Here is a 19,901-nt window from a genome sequence, read left to right as displayed (position 1 = left end):
ATTTTAACTGATTCTCTTTGCCTTTTGCTTATTTTTTGTTATTTTTTGTTAATTAATCCTCCATTAATTTTCGGAATTAAATTTTGGGTAAAAATTAAGTCTGCGATTTATTTATTACTAAATCAAAAGTTTATTATCTATATCGAATCACAATGTACAAGATATTGAATGTTTTCAACCAACCGACAAGCTCAAGATGAAGAATTTTTCTAAATTGATTTGTAGCGAATTGATTGACGAATAAAATAGGCTGTTGTTCATCAAAATAGGATGAACTGGACGAATTTTTTGATAAAAAAAATTATTATAATGACGTGATTTCTTCAACATTCTTTCTGACAGGCTACATGCAGTTAAAATTTAGTGTTAATATTTTTTTTCGCCGAACACACGGGCTCATAAATATCATATTTAGATTAGTGATGTTTAGTGACAGTTTGCAAACCTTTGTTTAGTCACGGTCTTGTGTAAGTATATTTTTAAATTGATTACAGTATATCCCATATTTTTTATCAAATGGATTTCTCTTTTATTAACGTATTATGTAAGTAAGTTGGTAAGAAATTTGGAAAATTGCCACGCCCTGTACAATAAATCGTCGCATCAGGCTAATGCGACGACACTTTACCTATCTATCACGAATTTAATTATTTTCAACAGTTGACACTATATTCAAGGTGGTAATAAGATTTCATTCAGTTGGCGCTGAGACTTTGCATAGTTTGGACCGCAATATTTCGTGTTGAGAGGAAAGCGTAGTATACAATAAAAGGAGTAGCGCAGACTGAGAAAAAAAAAGTTATCTAATGAAGTAAATAATTTTTTTGACTTTCAGTCTATTTGGTTCGAACAATTTCTCACTCAGAAGAATCACTTTTTAGTTGAAACAAAAATATTGATGCATTGATTCAAATGCTATATGCTATCGAGTTTAACAATGAAATATAACTTCTTTCAGTTTTAAACAATCATGCGTAGTTGAAAATTGCGAACATACACTTGAAATTGATTTTAAGAATTCTCACAATTCAACATCTACGAACGAAAACTAGTTCACAATAACATTATATTACAGCCCGATTTGTTATCAATTGATAAACAACTACTAGTCTGTTCCAGTAAAATAGTAACGTATTTAATTCTACTCAAGTTGAGAATCTTACGAACCTTCAAGAATTCAACAAGCATAAATATTAAATACTACTTGTTTCGTCCGTATTATTTACGCCGTTAATTAAAGTGTGTAGCAATTATGGTTTCTCCGTAGATATTTTGGAATAACTTGGCATGCTTATATTACACTCCTGTAAATATTGATGGTTTCATTGCGTGACAGAGTCAAGACATGTTTGCATAACTTGAAACGCAGTTTGCGGAGTGTGGAAATGATAAGTCATTCACCGTTGATACCACCACATATAGCGTGAGCTTTGTGACTTGTGACAAAAATGCAAATGTGAATACCTAATGGGTATTTTAAGTTAGTTATGGAGGAATATTCTGTTTAGCAACAACGATTTTTTGCACAATAGGACATGCAGGGTGCCTGACGATCTGAAAAAACCTGAAAATGTCTTGAAATGTCATGAAATTTTACTAATGCACCTGAAAAATTTATTTTTAAGTTAATTGGTAACTCAGATTTCAGTAATATACAGAGTATTGATACTCGTTTACATTTTTTTATTTTTTTCTTAATCTGAATCTCGTATAGACGGATTGAATTAAAGAAATTGTGATTTTTTTTCCTCCTTACATGTACGCAACATACTGTCATACTTATCGCGGACGTAGGTATTGCTAAAGTTTGGAATGTAGTACTGCATCGTTAAAAGAGTAATGAAAAAAACTAAAGTAGACACCCTGGACATACTTCTCATCTTTGAAATGTTCCATATCGACCATACCTTGCATCTAATATACATTTTTTTTTTTTTTACATGACGCGTTATAATATCGCCCTAATTTCCTCGTTGTGGATACGAGCCATAAAGATAAGCGTCAACCGAAATACCGTTTGGTCTTGACTCGTGATATTAAATTTTATCAGAAAGCAAAACACTCGATTAATTTTCAAGGGTTTCGGATGGGCTCGTAATGCAGAAGCCAGTTCGAGCTGTAAACGTTTCAATGAATATTCATTCAGCTTCTCAGAAACACTCGATCAGAGTATGCCAGATCGTGCTCAAACTCGAAATACCTAACGCGACTGTGGTAAACATAATTTGCGAAAACAATTCAGGCACGGTCGAACCGATAACATCACGCATTCGCAGGATGACCGCGGACCGGTCAGTTTTCTCGTATGTTACTTCGTTTATTTTTATTATTCGATAAATAAGTTCGCCAGTAATTGTGATAAGAATTGGGCCCTCGGACGTTATAACAGGCATTTGTGCGTAGAGCGTTTCTTCGCCTTGTATGCCTTTTTCACTCCGTCAAACTAACAATAAAATTAATTCACGTTAAGTGGTAACACCACTCTAACGGACGAAAAAAGGCCTAACATTGACGATTTATTTTTGGAGTGTGGAAAAAGGAAAAGCACTTCTTTTCAGAGGGTTTATTCAACACGTATTGAAGTATAAAAAGAAAGAAATTTTTGATCATCATTTTGATGCAAAATGGCGACGACGAAGCCAATCTTTCAAATCCCTTTTTCTTTAGAACTCCTTCGCGGGAGGACGGATTTCTCGCAAGGTATAAGACTTGGTGTAAAAAAAAAAAATAAAAATTTATGACCTATATACTATTCCCTAAAGTTTATAAGCACTCAGTGCGCGGTTCGAGGCACTGTGACAAAATCGAAAATTGAACCTTTTAGAAACTTTTTTTTCAGTATCGGACTAACTGGATATTGTTTTTATGACCGTAAAGTATTGTTGAACGAAATTTAAAAAAATCGAATTTTCCAAAATCCTAGAGTCGTGTTATCGATCAAGAGAGAATTGGTGTTGAAATATTGTACGGATTATAACAATTCTCATGAGTTTTTTGTCATCCTTTGCATGTATGCTTCGTGTATGAGAAAGATCGAACAAGTCGTATACGTGTCATGTCGAATTATACGACACCTCATATTGGAATTGGCGAACGCCGTTCACAATAAAGCAGCAAGTCATTTGTGTAAGTCACAACTTTCCCATCAACCTACCTGCTGAAATTGATCCTGGAATTTGAAATGTGATCATATAATACAATTTTATCTTGGTGCTAACACGCTGCTTTTTAAATACTTGAACTGATATTATTTCTGCGGTGATATTTATACACACTAAAAAAGATTTATTTGATGCAAGCAAACGATGACTCATCTGATATCGTAAGTAAACTTTTGTAATTGGATTGGTTGGATCAAGTATCATTTATTCGACGTAAGAAAAGCTTAGTTGATTCTAGAACACGCCAAGTTTGATCGATGGGAATTTATTAGATTCGAATGAATTATTTATTTTTCAATTGGCAGATAATTGTTTACTGAGATTAAATAGAGATACAAAAAGTTTGATTTCTCTGGTTAGAAGGGAATCAAAAATAATTATATCTCGCACATTATACCAATTACCATGGCAATATTTACACATCGTAATTACTTTTTCTATGTGCAAAAGTTCAGTCAAACCGCAAATCATGGAACAAGTACTTCTTAATCACACCAGTAATGAATTAAATGAGTATCGAAAGTAGAACAATTCCGTCGACCGGCATCGATATTTCTCAAAATGAAAATTTTGCTATCACGAATGCATAGTTGATACGATTCGTTTATTACACCTAATTTGTACATTGTACACGCTCTGTGTTTGACACATCTTTTAAAATTACATCTTCATTTGCTTCTTTATTTACTACATTGACATTGTACAGGCACACAGAGCTGCGGATACGATAAGTAGTAAAAACATTATACTAGCAAAATACAGTGGTAAAAAACTTGAGTCTCAACGACCTGCAAGGAAATTATAAATTTGCATATATTAGTCATTATCGAAGATCTAACGAGTTCCTTTGTTGAATTGTTCAAAAAATGCTGCTGTGGGTTTGTTCTTGTAAACAACGCGGTTCAGGTAGTCTTGATGGGATTTCTGAGCTTCGGCAAGCTGGAGATTTTCTTCCGCCACTTGCTTGCTGATTTGTCTATAAATGCCAATGCAAAATGCAATTTAATCGTAGGAAAAATGCGAACGCCATCTTTTTTAATGAAAAAACTGTACAGCATACACAATTTCAATCAATCGTACCTTATTTTGTTTGTAAATGGATTATCTACAAATCACCTGAATAGTTTTTACCCAGCTTTTCAATTCGTAGAAATCCAATTTATGTCAAATTATCACATATAATAAACAATTGTGCCTTATTTCAACATATATTCATGCTATGTAAAAATAGTAGAATTGAGTTATAAACTGAATAAGCCATTGTTTATTGAAATTGTAAATACCACACGAATTCGAGATTAACCAGAGGTGCTCGGTTGTCTTTATACAACATATTTATAAATATCATAAGAGTAAGGCTCGTCACCTCTTCTTGCGTTCCAGTTCTCGCTCAAATGCTACTGCAGCGTGAGCATTCCCCGACATTTGTTTGTCCCATTCTTCGTCCCTGCATTTCTCCGCCTGTCTCATTTTCTGCGACATGTTCAAATCTCGAATTTAATTTTGGTCTCTCTTTCGCCCGCATAATAATCTACTCCATAGGTATTTAACGACGCAGATTCGAATTGTGTATAATTTTCAAAAGTTTATTTTTACCGTGACAAGTTTCTACACTTTTTCGAAAAAATATGATCACTTCAAAGTTTATCTTTGAATATTGGATCCAGTGCAATTCAATATAGAAATGGTAAACTCCTCCTTTTCAGACAACATCAGAATTTCGTTTGGTCTGGTTTTGTTTTGGAAAAAGTTTATTACGTTGTTGTAATGTTTTTGTTTTTATTATTATTGTTATTGAATATCATGCAGCTGCAATCAGACCGTGAAACTAATGCGAGTATATATATATATATTTTTTCGATTTCGATATGGATTTTGAAAAATTTTGGGTATAATTGAAAAAATGAGCAATTATTTTGCGGTATCATATGAAAAAGTGGAATCGGAAGATTTTGGTGAGATTTTGCCGTCTCTTTTCCGCGTTGCAGCTAATACTGGAGTCTGAAAATCTTGTCAGTTTAACACGACTTGGGCGTATAATTGTCCATGAAAATGCAAGTTCGTCCGGTTTGATACCCGAGCGACTGCGCAGATCTGCATCAGCGGCTCTGCGAGTTGCTCGGGTTCTCCTCTCCATCATGCGTAGGTGTAATGCGAGGCAAAATCGTACATCACACCATGGACGGTGTAAAGTCCGCTCGTATTCGCGGGCTAAGGACACAAGAGCCGCAAGGAACGGCCGTGACAAAAGACGTAATATCATCACTTTGTGTCAACTCTGCGTATAGAAGCCTTGCTCGTCAGGTGAAATAAACCATTGCGCAGTGCGATTGTGGCTGTACAAATATGGCGAAAGTCACTTACCGTAATCTCTTCCATCTGAATTGCTTGAACGTCCCTGAATGCCTTGAGTTCAGCAGCTGACATGCCCTTGTACCGACTAGCCAGCGGCTTGTCCGGCCCTCTGTTACTCGCCGCTTGTTCCGGTGCCTCGGTCAGGAAATCTCCGGTTACATGGTTGTAGATTTCTGCCATCTTATCTTCCTCATCTTGGACCGCGGCGCGTCTTCTGCGGTACTCCTGCTCCTCCGCCTGCAGGACAGCCAATTAAATCAATCCCGCAACTTCGCGACGTCGCTTTTTCTACTCTCACTCTTACAGCCAATCAAGTTATTACGCGCATTTATTTTACTCGCATAGACGCTGAATTGAGTTATTTATTCAGCGAACTATTACAGCGATCTACTCAACTGCAGTTTGGCATTGAAATTTTGCAAAAGTAGACCGCAGGACCGTAAGTTTTATTTGACCCTGGAAAATATGTGTCAATGACGAGGAAATAAATGTGATATATTAATTGTATGGTATATGGACACGAGGAAATAAATTTTTGATACACTGCGGAAGGTGAAGTTAATCTCTTAATACGAGTCTTTTGTGCAAACCTGTTATGTTTGTCGTGCAGAAAATCTTTTTTATCTTTTTTTCTTCTGTGATGTATTAAAAGACAATTTATTGTTCAAATTGTAACTGAACGGACATGAATTATACATCACAACCTAACTCCCGTCAGATCATTTGTTTTCCAAGAGTTGAAATTTTCATTCCTTCCCGATGATCGATAAAGTCAAACAAAGTGCGGATAAACACCCATCCGATAAAAGGGTTTGTGTCTGAGCTGTGAAGCGGCTAAAATGTCGGTAAGCTGTCGGTATCGGAATCTGTCCGTAGAACTTTCCGTATTATACCACTGTTTGAGTCATTTCTCTGCTTCTTTTAAATCCCGTTCCACCCATTAAGTCGTAGTTAATATATTTCATATGAATTAATTTTAATAATTTACGTGACGGTGAATTAACTGTAAGAAATTCAAACACTTGATTTTTGATAGCCCCCAATTTTTCTTTTGCAGCTTTTTTGAGTTATTACTCTTGTACGCGTTATTCCGTTGCATGATAGTGAAATTGAAAGAATTCATCGGCAGCTTACGAGAGCTTTATTGAATTTTGCTGTTGTTTCGTTCAATTTTCGGCGACATTCATGCTCCATTCCCTCGAGCATAACAGCGCGTTTGTCTCTGGCTACCACAGCGTTTTGATAAGCTTCATCCGCATCTTTCAGCTCCTTTTCCGCCTTGCGTCGCTCCTGGGTTTGCTGCTCAAGCCACGACTGCATCTGTTCCTTCAAAACTCTTGCTCGTGCTTGGGCATTCTCATCCTCGCCCTCAAATCTGTTGGAGGATGGAAAAGCGTGAATTCGGAAGGCAACGGAAATCAGGAAGCGGTTGGAATGCGAAAAATACATTATGGAGAATCTTGGACGGCTTGACGAACCAAGAAGGTAACGATTGACGAATATTATTACTTTTGAGCTGAAGCAAGACCGAGACGAGGATCTTCGTCTCTGACCCGTGCTGGCATTGTCTTTTTTAAAATGTCGGGATCGTACAGATCGAAGTCTCTGCGATCCTCAGGGCGTTGGTAAACAGTGCGGAAAGTGTTGATCTCTTTATTTATTTTTCGCTTTTCCTGAAAAAAAGCAGGAAATGTTGAAGAGCTAGCTCTTGGCTGTTAACAATAGGCAACAATTTTCAAAACTCTTTGTATCAATCATGCTGTAATTCCAGTAAGTCAAGCTATGGAAAACATATTTTTGACATGAAGTGAAATTTGACTGTTTTTTCAAAACTTCTGGAAATGCACCATTAAAAACGAGCCGTAAAAATAGTTTTTTCGCTATACTTTTCATCACCATGATAAAAAAAGACTCTGGCGATCTGTACCACAAATTTCCGTGATGATGTCGAAAACGGCCGAGTGATAAATCTGAAATTTATAGGGCTTGGCAGCCAAATGAAAGAGTTTTGAAAGCAAAATGAGCAAAAAAACATAAGTTTCTGAAGAATAAGAAAATTTACAGAAATTCAGAAGAAGTAATAAAGAAGGAAAATTACAGATTTATCGGTTCAACATTGAGAATCGATTCATTTTCGATAGAACCGGACGTAAAAATCAAACGGGATACGGCAATTTTTTATGTCCATCATTTGATCGTAAAATCCTGGAAGATTCGAATTTTTTCATTTCGTCCTTTCCGACGTTATTGCGAGAGTTTGCCGGAGTTACCGAAAGACCGACATTTTTCTAAAAACCTGTTTTTCGGATTCTAGAGATTTGGAAACGTAAAGATTCGTTGAGTGTTGCAAAAAGTCATTTTCTACCAAAACCAATACTCTTCTTATATCACCAAAGGTGATAAAAAGTAACCAAAATCAAATTTTTGCAGGGAAAACTGTTTGAAACATTCTTTAGAAATATTTCTTATATCGCGTGTCTAATGGCGCAAGGTCGTAAGCGTCATCTTACGACCTTTTGCTGTTGAAAAAGGCAAAAGGGCGTATATTTTTTGTTTTTCGATTGTATCTAAGCTTAAAACATGAAAATATGGTCAGAAACGTTAAAATTGAATAACAGTTTAATTAATAGCAAAACATCATATTTACTGATAGATAAGACCTTCTGGTCATGATGAAAATTGAAAGAAGGATGTACTATGGTAATTGATCAAGGGCGTAACCGCCACAAATTATTATTGGTATTCCTGTCGCTACGATAATTGACGATTTGGATAGCCGACGTTCAGAAAATCGACATCCTTACTGTATATAACTTTGTTAGTCTTCATTTTTTATGCACCGCGGAAGTTTTTAAAGCAAAAAAAAAATGAAGAAATTGCAATTACTACCTTTTGGTTTTATCTTTGCAAAAAAGAAAAAAAAGTTAGTTACGATCTTCTGTTTTGATTTTTTTTTTATGTATACTTATTATTACTTATTGCTGAAAAAAGATTGTACATGCCTACCATATGGCCTTCTGCCTTTATATTTTCGAGCGCTTGATTTTAATTGAATTATACGTTTTGATCATTTTCAGAGAATATGGTGAAAAAAAAAACAAAAAACAATACGCTACTTTTGCGACTATAATCTTATTTCTGGTGGTTACGACCTTATGCCATTAGGCACGCGATATTTTTTAATCAGACTCCTATTATAACCGCTGAAGTAAACGTCTAATCATGAAATCAATCTCTGTATTTGGCTACTACTTATAATACTCGAGAAAATGATAGAACATTCATTAGGCCAATCGTTAAATCATCAGTTTATACACTTGTACAAATGTTACACTTTTTATCATTTTCAGCTTGCAAGTTTTAATATCTATCGTTTTGAAGTTTCGTAATGAATATCACGCGTGGGGGTAATTTTCTTTGAAAGTTTATCTGCAATAAAAGGCAAGAAAAAATTACAAAACTTTCAATGAGAACGGAATCTATATTTTATATCCCGTAACTTTTCTATCCGATGATACCTGGTAGTGGCTACAAATGGTGCCAGTATCAGGTTCGATACCCTCTTAACACAAGGCTGCGTAGATCCGTCGGGCTACTTCCTTTCAAGTTTACCTGTCACGAGGAAACCTTATCGAGCAGCCTAAAAATACCCTAAATATAAGCTGAAAGTAGCTACAACGCACGCAATTCAGGTAATTATTTTACCGAATATACCTTGCACCTCGTGCCTTCGAAGCCTGTTTGAAATTCGATAGTTCTCTTCATTTTTTGAAAGTGACAATTTCTCCGATTTAAGAAAACACCTCAAGCTTTAATTGATGACAATTTGCCGGAAGAAAGCTTGCGTCCTAAAAACTGCAATTTTTTATCAAAAGAAAATATTTCTGCAAATAGATTTCAGTTACAGTTATCTGAACATTGACTTTTATGGTAAAAAATGTCTTCATAAGTACTCGATGTTTGTATGAGTGTAAATATCATAAATTACGATTAACAAATTAACGAAAATGAATTCCAAACAATCAAAATCTTGGTCTGATGTCGATAAAGCCTGAAAAATGGAATTTATTAAAAAAATGATCGCGAGGTTACTGAAATTTATCAGTTAGAACACGCAATTTTTCAGTAATTTTTTTCCTGAGGCGACTCTTTACAGTTTCGATTCATTCTGGAGTTTGGCAACCGTTCCAATTTGCTGATCTGTTAACTCAACATTTACTAGTCTCATTTCCAAAATCACATTCAATTTCCTGTCCAAAAAAATTTTCACGGTTACATTTTACGTTCGTCGAAGTATTTTCCAATCAGAAAAACACGGAGAATTCAAGATAGGAACCGCATTATTTGACGCCTTTGAACCATTCGAATGACTAGAATTAATTCAAAGTCTCGAATATTTTATTCGATTTTCAAATCGATTCGACTACTATAACATTTACGTACTCCTATTATAATTGGCCTATTTATAAAAGTGAACTCATGCTGATCTACTCTAATCCGAACGTCACGTAATCCTCGGTAGCATCCTCTAGTGACGGATATTTCAGCAAGATCGTTTCTTCGATTGTCGTTAGCCACCGCAGAAGAGACACGAATGCGATCATACGTCCGTTCAAGGAGTCATGCGGTGATCTCGGATGAGAAACTTCCGGTGGTGCGGCATTACTGGGCTCACATATGATAATGGGTGCGTGTATACGCGTTTGCGTTGGGAAGAAATTATTGCATGGTGACAAGTTCATGTCGAAAGGCCGTCAAGCTTCTACAGAAAGTCCCGCGAGTGAGCTTAAAAGGGCGAAAGGAAGTTTGCGGAAAAAACAGACTTGTGTAAATAATGGAAATAACTTTCTACTGGTTATTTTTACATTTAAACTATAGCCAAGTGCAGTGAATTGTGATCTGCGTTATTTCAGAGACATGACTATTTATTCAATTAGAAACTGGTAACGTGATCGGATCATCTATGGCTATACCGGGACAATCTCTTGAAACTTGAAAATCAACCGCGCATGCGCGAGTTTTATCGGCTGTTCGCGCAGGCTTGCCATGCCGAGTTTCAGCTGTCAAACTGTTTCTGGCGGCGATGCGGTTGATACGAATTTTCGAGGTTAGAATCTTAAATAATTGAGGTAGTGACTCGGAAAGTTTTGGGAAGCACTTGTTATTAGGCCGGAGAGTTGATTCTTCATAGAACGGTCGGCATTTAATGTTTATGCTCTTTGAAAATTCAAACTTACACATTTTGTGTACGTTGGCCCGCCTGCATCGCAGACGAAAATATCGCTGCGGGAAGATTTCGCCGACCAATGAGATTGAATTATTTGACACATGCGCGGTTGATTTTCAAGTTTCAAGAAATTGTCCTGGTATACGCGTGAAATTTCTACTATACGTAAATAGTCGGGCCAACTTAATGCTTATTAATTATCAGGTATCGTACCTCTTCCTCTCGTTTTTCCAACATCATCGCCAATCGGCTGCTACGCACCAGTTGCTCGTCCATCCGGTATTCTTTCTCCTTCTCGAGCTGAGCCAGCTGTTTTTTCTCCTCTACCTGTTTGTCCAGGAATTCCTTATCTATCTGCAACGCAAATAAGAATGAACTTTTTTAAACGACGCTCTGCACCTACACCATCAATTTCCAAATTTATGCAATGTGAAAGAAATATACGTGCAACAAACAATTTCACGCCGATGTTAATTTTACTGTTAAAAACACCTGTTTCGAGATTTGATGCTTCACCGATGACTTGTTTGGTATGGAAAAAAAAAGAGTTACTAACCGAAGCTGTTGATTAATCTATTCATCGCACAGTCCTAGTCTATACGAGGTTGCGAATTTTAGTTAGTATAATATAATTGACAGATTGAATAACAAAAACATGTCCGTTTAAACATTTGCCGAGGGAATTGTTTACAATTGTGCAAAAACCAAATTTATTCCTTAAAATGCGAAAGTACTTCCACCTTCTCGAAGCGAGAATCGAGTAGGTATATCAATTCGTACCAACATACTTGTTAACTCGGTTGATGTTACGCTTACGTATTTCCTGGCGCCGAACATGAAGCAGCCCAACAGTCGACTTCCTGTACTCTTGTACCCACGTATGTACACGCGTCCATACATTTATCGTCACGTCTATAGTTCCAACACTCACGTGTTATCAATCAAGAGCGCAGGAGTATTTTCAGTCGTGCTCAAGACAAGAAATATGCATCAGCCTTTGCAATACCAACTCGAGAGAGATTCTATCACGCAACGATTTCCCGTAACGCATCGGAGTTTAAATTCACACGGTGATAGTTATGCAAGAGAAATGAGGAAAATCGTTTCAGAGGAAATATCGTAGAGGGAGGAAAAGAGTGAAGTATGTGTTGCAATTGAAATGTTTTTTTTTTTTTTCACACAATTCTGCAGAATGAGAAGAGGTCAGACCTTTGTGAATATTTGTCAACCCGTCACGAAACCTTTCACATTTCTGGCATTACCTCAAAAATCATAGACTCACTTCCTGGTCGTATAACATACATATCTATGTGATCACTGCCCTGAACTTTGTAACTTAACGATTTGAAATTTGTTCGAGAAGGTTGTTTGTGTCTGAATTTAACGTCATTTTATCTTTTATTCTTTAATTCTTTATACAAATCGCAGGTTTCGTAGTGCTCAGGTAAAGTAATTTTAGGGGAACTTAAGCAAAGGTAAGGGGTGTTTCATCGAACAAAAATTGATACTATGGTTACGTGTTTCGTGATTACTTACATTTTATAGAGTGATTACGAGAAATGACTTGACAGATAAATTTTACTTTGATTATACGTGATTTCTTAAGATTACGAAGAGATTCCTGTAATCCTAAATTATTTCTCGTAACTACCAATCATTGCCTTGATGATTACTAATACAGAATTTTATTTTAACATTTACCAATTTCAGTTTGGTTTTGGAGATTACGAAATGGCTTCGAATGATATCGGCACTCCAACCACTTCGCTGAAACACCCTTTGGACAAAGCTTTGTAAAAATGGGGAAGTATTAGGATTTCAATATTTTTCCACTGTTCTGACCCAATAGAGCAAAATTAGATAAACACTAGGATGTCCGTTATTTTGCTCGTTGTGGAATTTCGTCGATTGCACCCCAAAAACATGTTCATATTGCAGAGAAAAAAAAATCCCATGCAAATACAAAAATTTTCGGGTAATATTAGGGGGGATTAAAAGAAATTTCTAATGTAAAATATATTGAAGTATTACATTTTACTTGATTCTTTTTGTTTTCATCGACTAAAACTTCCAGCTTGACATAGATACAAAAAAAAGAAAAAAAGAAATACACTGAATCTCAAAACTTTATTATATTTTATAAAATCATAATTTTTACGGAATTATTTTGTTGCACATTTAGTTGCAAATATAAACATTGTTCTCAACGATCAAATTGATTTTTTCATTCCATTTTAGTTTATGAAAAAAAAAAACCAACCAACTGATTCAAATAGGGGAGTTTCGACGAAAAACTGACTGCTTTAGGGTACATTTAGGGGAAACCTTCAGTATCAGAGTGGTTATAAGGGAAGGAAAAAAAAGATGGTATGTACTTTTAAGGAAATATGGGACCCACTGTATAGCCTGAAATCGTCTGCAACAGATTTCTTCACGAGCTTGACGATTGGTGAAAAAAAATTCTGCGATACATATGTACAATAATGTTTATTCATGGACTCCGAGTGGCTGGCTATGAAAAGTGAGATAAGCTTTTTTTTCTATGGAAATTTTATGTGTCTACGATCAAAGCATCGTTTGTTGCTCCCGTCACTTGCGCCGCTGGTCATTGAAACATAAAATTTGCTTGGAAAGGAAACTGGTTCCAGTTTTGATTTGAAAAAAAAATAGTGAGCCCTTGGAAACCCATTAATGAACATTACTGTACAATCGTTATAGTTCAACAATAAATTTATTAAGCAAAGTATATAAAAAAAAAAAAAATACATAATCCTTACGCAAAATGTAACACAAAAGATCCATGAATCGCGTTTTTGTTTCAGGGTATTTTCCTCCTGTCTTCGAGTAAGTCCCATAAACTTTTAAGGCGTTCATTGCAGGCCAAGGCAAACTCAGCAGTGTATCAGTGTATTTTCGATGATGACAGTAAGTTTTTTTCACCTCGGTAAATCGGCGGATCGCGGGGAATCCCGCGTTGCTCCTACGCCGCTATTCCTCGAGTTTGTAGGCACATGCACCATCAGCTATACCGCATCAACACCTGAGTAACGAGTTACGCTCACGCGACGTGGGCGCGTTCGTATCGACGCGTTTTATGCAGCCAGGTTTCAAGCCTCGGACGCCAAGGGCTGCGTGTGCGATTACCTTTTTCGAGGTTCAGGAAAACCTGCCTATACATACATACCTGACGTAGAGGCACGGCTTAAAATAGAATTCCGACCTCAGCGTGGGCTCGCGGTGCACATCTAATTTTATCCGTGAACACTAGAGTGTGTCAAAAAAATTTACTCATTTTTTTCAATATTCAAGACACAAAAATTGTTCCAAATTGCGACAAGAAAAAAATTGCTGTCAAAGTTTGTGTTCTTAATATTAATATTGAGAGATGCGTCGACGCGATTTTCCTATTTCCCATTTAAATATCGTAGGACATTTTTTTTTTTTTTTTTTTCTTCAAACTTTGGAATTTTATAACTCGCCAACGCCATAGTGTACTGATAAAACTAGAAACTATTTTTTTAGGGTATTGAACGCTGTGTAAGAAAAGGTCTCTTGTCATTTTATGATTAATCTACTCATTCAAAAATTATTTAAGGCCTTTCATTGACCTTTGAGAGATTGAAAGATTTTTATTCCTTAGAACACGTCTCTTATTTTAATTTTTAGCTCATGCCCCACACGATTCGTGTTCGCAAAATCGTTCTAAAAGTAATAATGGGACTCGGTTAAGCAATAAATGTTTTCGTTTTTCAATAAGGGAACGATGGGTGAAGAGCAAATTTAGTTTCATTAAATTTTAGTTGGAGAAAAATTCAATTCACTACTAAAAAGAACTAATAAACCGCAGAAACGTAATTTTTCGCACAAAATCGTACATGTTCTTTTTGTAATGAACCGATTTCCAAATTTCGAACCCGATTTCGAAGAGAATACATCAGACCTGTAGGAAAAACATTTCTATTTCTATGCCCCATTGAAAAAGTGTATTTCTTTCGGTACATGAAAAAAGGAAACATACGGAATAGGGAAATACGAAAAAAGTCAATAAATATGTAATAAAAAAAGTTTTTTTAAGGGGTTTTAGAATATTTACAAGTTCTTTTATTTAAAAAATAGTATACGATTGGTAATAATAAATTGACTACAGTGGCGTAAAAACAACAATATACCGTTCGGTGTTCCTCGAAGACAGCCAAAGTATCTTTAAGCCATTTTCTGCGTAAAAATATCACATACAATTTTGACAAAGCGTCCGATTCCACAATGAAAATTGCTTCAGTATATGAAGTATATTAAAATTAAAATACGTAGTAAAAAATCAAAATATTATAATTTAAGTAAGAAAAGTAAAACTCACCTACTGCCACGAAACATAAACGGCCATATAGTGAAATAGAAGTAAAACTGAATTATGGTCACGGTTCCTAGCTAATAATCGCAATTGATTTAGGAGCGAGGGTTAAAAGTCGGCCGGAGTCGTTTACAACCCCGTACAAGTGTTCTAGGGTTATACGTTGAAAGAAACTTTTAGTTCCGGTTACCGCTCAGTCTTTAACTATTTTTATTTTTCACCACAACCGAAAAATATAGTTTTAGGTACAAAATGAAAATTAGTTTTGTAGCTCTTACCAGAAAGTCTAGTATCCGTTACTATTCTTTCTCATTACGATCGCTAGATTTTCGTGTAACTGTTGCGAAAATTTAATGCTTGTGCAACAATAAATTAATGTTAAAGCCTTATTTAACATTATTATTATATAATTTAAAAAAAAATATCGACAATAGAGCAAAATGGTTGCGTGTACCTCGTTTTTCGTAATCACAACAATATTCAAACAGTTCTTTCAACGATACCCATTTCACTGAATTTTTCTAGTTACCGTAACAAATGAAATTTTTCTCAGCGTAAAAGACCGAAAACTCTTAAGCTTTTCATTAGCGAAACTTGTTAATCACCCAAAATACACTTGAATTACGTACGATATAAGATTAAAAATGAATCTCAATCTTGCAGAGCTGTCTTATTGTAAGATGGCCAATATTTTTACCAATCACGAAAGTAAGATCGAAGTTATTCTTAAAATGGACCGTACAATGAACGGTAGACGCAAAAATCCAACGCAACCGTAAAAATCTACGATACATCACCAATCGGTAATACGTTTAAATTTGTTCAAGCATTAACAAAGTTTTACACGAATGTAAAAAACGTGAAACACTGGTCCTGAAAATGAGACGTCGGTGGATAATCACGAATGAAAAATTGTAAAAATCACGTGTCTAGTTCTCCAGTGAGAACGAAACAGGGTCCGACGAACTGAACTCACCCCAATGCGCCTGGATCGAGGGTTGAATATGCGGGATTTCCTCGCCTCCTCGATCTGCCGCTTGTGCTCGACTTTTGCAGCAGCCCTGAGATCCTGCGGCGTTGCAAGCTGGAACTTGAGCATGTTGCGGGCAAAGTTGAAGCGATTTAAGGATTTTTGTGATTGATAGAAAGCCGCGAAACGGGAGGAAAAATTAAACCGCGACACGCTGTCAGGGAAGTCTCGGAGTCTTTGGTCATTTTCCTTTGTCCAAATGCCCGCAAATATAACCGGGTTGTCATGGAAAGTTTGACTCGGCACCCCCGGATCTGGTTGGCAGGGCAACCCTCCTATTTACCGCCAACCGGTCAATGGTCACAGTTTGGTGAGAAACTTCTTTGATAATTAGCTTTGGGTAATACTCTGTAGACTTGATAAGCCGAATGGTGCGATCAACAGCTTGGATGTTTTTTTGACCCGTTCACTTTTGAATTAAGATATTGACACTTGATGCTTTTATTTGAGCGAAGAAACAGTTTTTGGACAATTTTGAGATGTATTGGACATGTTTCGGATATCGAATTTTTTAAATCAAAATTTGCGTTTTTTCGCAAAGCGAGAATAATTCAACAAAATAAATACCGGCAATCGATTTGTCGGAAAATTTACCTCTGTTTCACGTACTTGACAATTATTTAATATGCAGTATAACTCGAGAAAATCGTAAAAAACGAAAATCAAAATTGTACACTATGATGTACAAAAAATCGAACGGTTTAATTCGATAGATTCAATTATTTATTTATAATACAGGTGCATCGTTATTTTTTTCCTATTTTATTTCGAATATGAGCTTCTTTCGTCTGCAGGGAAATTATAAAAATTTTGCTTATTATGATCTTCTATGAATCTTTTTTGCAAATACATCGAAGATGCTCAATGGCTAGAAAGCTGAAAATACTTTTTGCTTAAAACCCCATTGAAAAATCTGAATATTCTAAGTTTTGAATATTGAAGATTAAGAAGATGAAAGAATCGCATAATAGCGAAATTCAAACTAGTTGTGTTATCGATATCTCGCTATAAATGTACATTTCAACCTAATATTATCAAAAATACGCTCATATCAATTCTTTCAATAAATAATGCTCAGAATAAAGAATGTTAGACAAAACATATTTTTAGGTCAACAGTTTTCAGTGAATTCGTACTTTTTTCATTTTGATATTCCAAAATTATCCCATCTGAAATTCCGTTCGATCGCTATAATTGGAAAGATTTTCCTAAAACGCAACCGCATTTACAAATCAATTTCTTTACCATTTTTCTATCCAAAATTAATATACATATTGGATATTACGCCATAGTTATAATTGTATATTTGAAGGTTTATAAAAAACTAGAATATTTTCAAACAGTCTATCATTCAAAACGAAAGAATTTGCCCAATTGTTTTTGTTTGTAAGCCTTAAAAAAACTGACCAAAGTTTACCGTAACTAGTACGTAAGTAACAATACCAATATCTGGCAAAATGTAAAAAAAGAGTATCCAAAAGATCGATGAAAAAAATTGTCTCGACATTAATTTTTTTGGCATTAGAACTCATTTTTACCATTGATAATAATTTTTTTACACCGCGGCAAATGCATAGAGCAATTTCTGAGCTAGACCGCATTGAATTTTGAATGAATTTCTTTGTTCTTTGTCACTATTCGCCACTGCGTAGTGGCAACTGCCATTGACAAAAATAGTAAAATAGCTAGGAGGCTGCGTGGTTATTAGGTCAGCTGAAATGTGTACGTCACACGGACGTATCACACATATCTGTGCAACACAAACGCATATATATGTAGTATACAGGTTCACCCTTTTATCGTCGTCGTCTAGTTCATAGCTCGTTTATCCAAAATATTCGATTTTCTAAACAAAATTAAACGTGACTCCAATTTCAAGTCATTGATGTTCGAAAAATACAAGAGTTTTATAATTTCAGAAATAATTGGCCAAAGCCAATTTCTCGTATTGGAGAACTGATGATTTAATCATTTGCTTAAAACAAAAAATTCAAACCCAAACGTCTTTTTATATTATGCTTACCGTACCGTAACAATTTTTATTTCAATATCTGTGCCAAATTATTAGTACCAAAGTTGAAACATTTTTACAGGTTGTCGGAGAGTTTTTAAAAGTTACAGACGGCATACAAATTGCAATAAATTTAGAGATTCTCAATTAATTTTATAGAAATTTCCGATAAACATAGAATAATATCACAAATTGTTTCAATTTTGTGCTTAAACAATTTAGGATGTATCTATGAAAGTTTAGAAATTCTAAAGAATGCGGATAAATCGAATAATTCAAACGTTTAAATAATCGATATTGGCTTTCGGTCAATAAATATTTTGACCCGCACTTTCTAAAAATATTACCAACAGTTAAAGGTTAGCGGTTCTATACGTATTACAAATAAATTGTGCCGTACGTTGACGATTTTATATTCAAATTAACAAAATGAACAAAATTTCTGGATGAAAAAAAAGCATAGCAAATAAGGAAGTTGAATAGTTACGAAAATGTCATTAGACAAGCTACACCGATTACTTTAAAAAATGCTAATTTAATCGCATTATATTTTTCTAAGTCGAAACATGATCGATGATTAATCAGTGGAGTGGCACACCCGCCTGGCTCACGAATAAGGCCTCCGTTTATATCGCCGTATGAGTCTAGTTCTTTGTCCTGCGAACGGATAACGTATGCGCCATATGGAGCTCTCTTCGTAAACTGGGCCACGTTTCCCGTCAATATCTTGGATATTTTGTACGATTTGCAAGATTATAGTTTTCGTGGGCTGAAATAACACTCGACGATTTTTCCCAGATCTTCATTTCAAGCGTAGTTGAAATTATTTTTTCTTATAAATCAGCATGTTGTGCAAAAAGAGTTGCACGCGAAAAAAAGATTCATTGAATCAGTGAGAGAGGATCGATATAAAAACAAGACATGAGCTGGACGACAAAGACAAAGACGCAGGAGATTTGTTTCATCGCGTTTGAAATTAAATTGAATCAAATTTAAAAAATAGATCAGATGTAGTAGAAACGATATAGATTTGATGAAGGGATTGTTTTGCAATAAAAGGGTATAGAATGAAGAGTAAAGAATGGATGAAATATGTATATGGACGATTCCAAGAAAGATTTTATTAGTAGTGTAAAAATGACCAAAAATAATCCATTAAATTTAAGTCGGTCGATTAATCGAGTTTGAAGAATAATCGATTTGGTATGATTAGTGAAATATAAACGTATATTTTTACCTGAAATTGAAGAGTATTTTTAATGAAACCATAAATTATCAAAAAACTTTAACGCCATTAAGACCACGTACTAACATTTACGGAACTTTGTTTTGAAATGCATCGTTGCAAACAAAAATATGAAATAATCGATCAATCGTTACGGATTTAATCGAGTCGATTATTTTTAGCTTAGTAGCCATCACTAATTAGTATACTAAGTTCTGCTGTGCTTTTCTGCTCATAATTTCTTTTTTCTTCCACTCTGAACACCATGGAAAGTGTCACTCCGTAAATTCTTCGATGTGCTTCAGACGTATTCCGTAATAATTCAGTTTCATCTGAGGAAATCGGGAAGTCTCATTCACCAGACGTCAGGAAACGCAATAAACGAGTGTGTTTCCACAAGTTTTTCTCATGACTTATTCTTTTGAGTTAATATCGGAGAAAAATTGTAAAAGAAGTTCGAAATGCGCATATAATCAAAGCTACGGTCGATAGCCGATTATTCATTAATTTTTCGTCGATAATGCGATGATCTAACGATATC

The 19,901-nt window shown here is 35.3% G+C and overlaps 1 protein-coding gene across 1 annotated transcript; it reads right to left on the bottom strand.

Moving 5' to 3' along the window:
• Nucleotides 1-3,780: 3,780 nt before the first annotated feature.
• On the bottom strand, nt 3,781-16,193 carry LOC124211372 (RIB43A-like with coiled-coils protein 2). The gene is made up of 7 exons (XM_069135440.1): nt 16,071-16,193; nt 10,957-11,097; nt 7,087-7,189; nt 6,651-6,883; nt 5,526-5,753; nt 4,528-4,634; nt 3,781-4,137 (listed from the first exon to the last, which is right to left on the bottom strand). Exons 1-7 carry the CDS (start codon nt 16,191-16,193, stop codon nt 3,996-3,998), a joined length of 1,077 nt encoding a protein of 358 aa, XP_068991541.1. The 3' UTR covers nt 3,781-3,995.
• Nucleotides 16,194-19,901: the final 3,708 nt, after the last annotated feature.

Source organism: Neodiprion pinetum, chromosome 1, assembly GCF_021155775.2.
Source record: "Neodiprion pinetum isolate iyNeoPine1 chromosome 1, iyNeoPine1.2, whole genome shotgun sequence".
NCBI lineage: Eukaryota > Metazoa > Arthropoda > Insecta > Hymenoptera > Diprionidae > Neodiprion > Neodiprion pinetum.
This window is presented reverse-complemented; position numbering and strand designations above follow the sequence as displayed.

Excerpts from the sequence above, each read along its gene's own strand:
- LOC124211372 (XM_069135440.1), bottom strand. The coding sequence starts at position 16,193 with ATGCTCAAGTTCCAGCTTGCAACGCCGCAGGATCTCAGGGCTGCTGCA. Across the intron at positions 4,635-5,525 it reads TTCAGATGGAAGAGATTACG|AAAATGAGACAGGCGGAGAA; the intron begins GTAAGTGACTTT and ends AACATGTCGCAG. Across the intron at positions 4,138-4,527 it reads GAACTGGAACGCAAGAAGAG|ACAAATCAGCAAGCAAGTGG; the intron begins GTGACGAGCCTT and ends TGGCATTTATAG.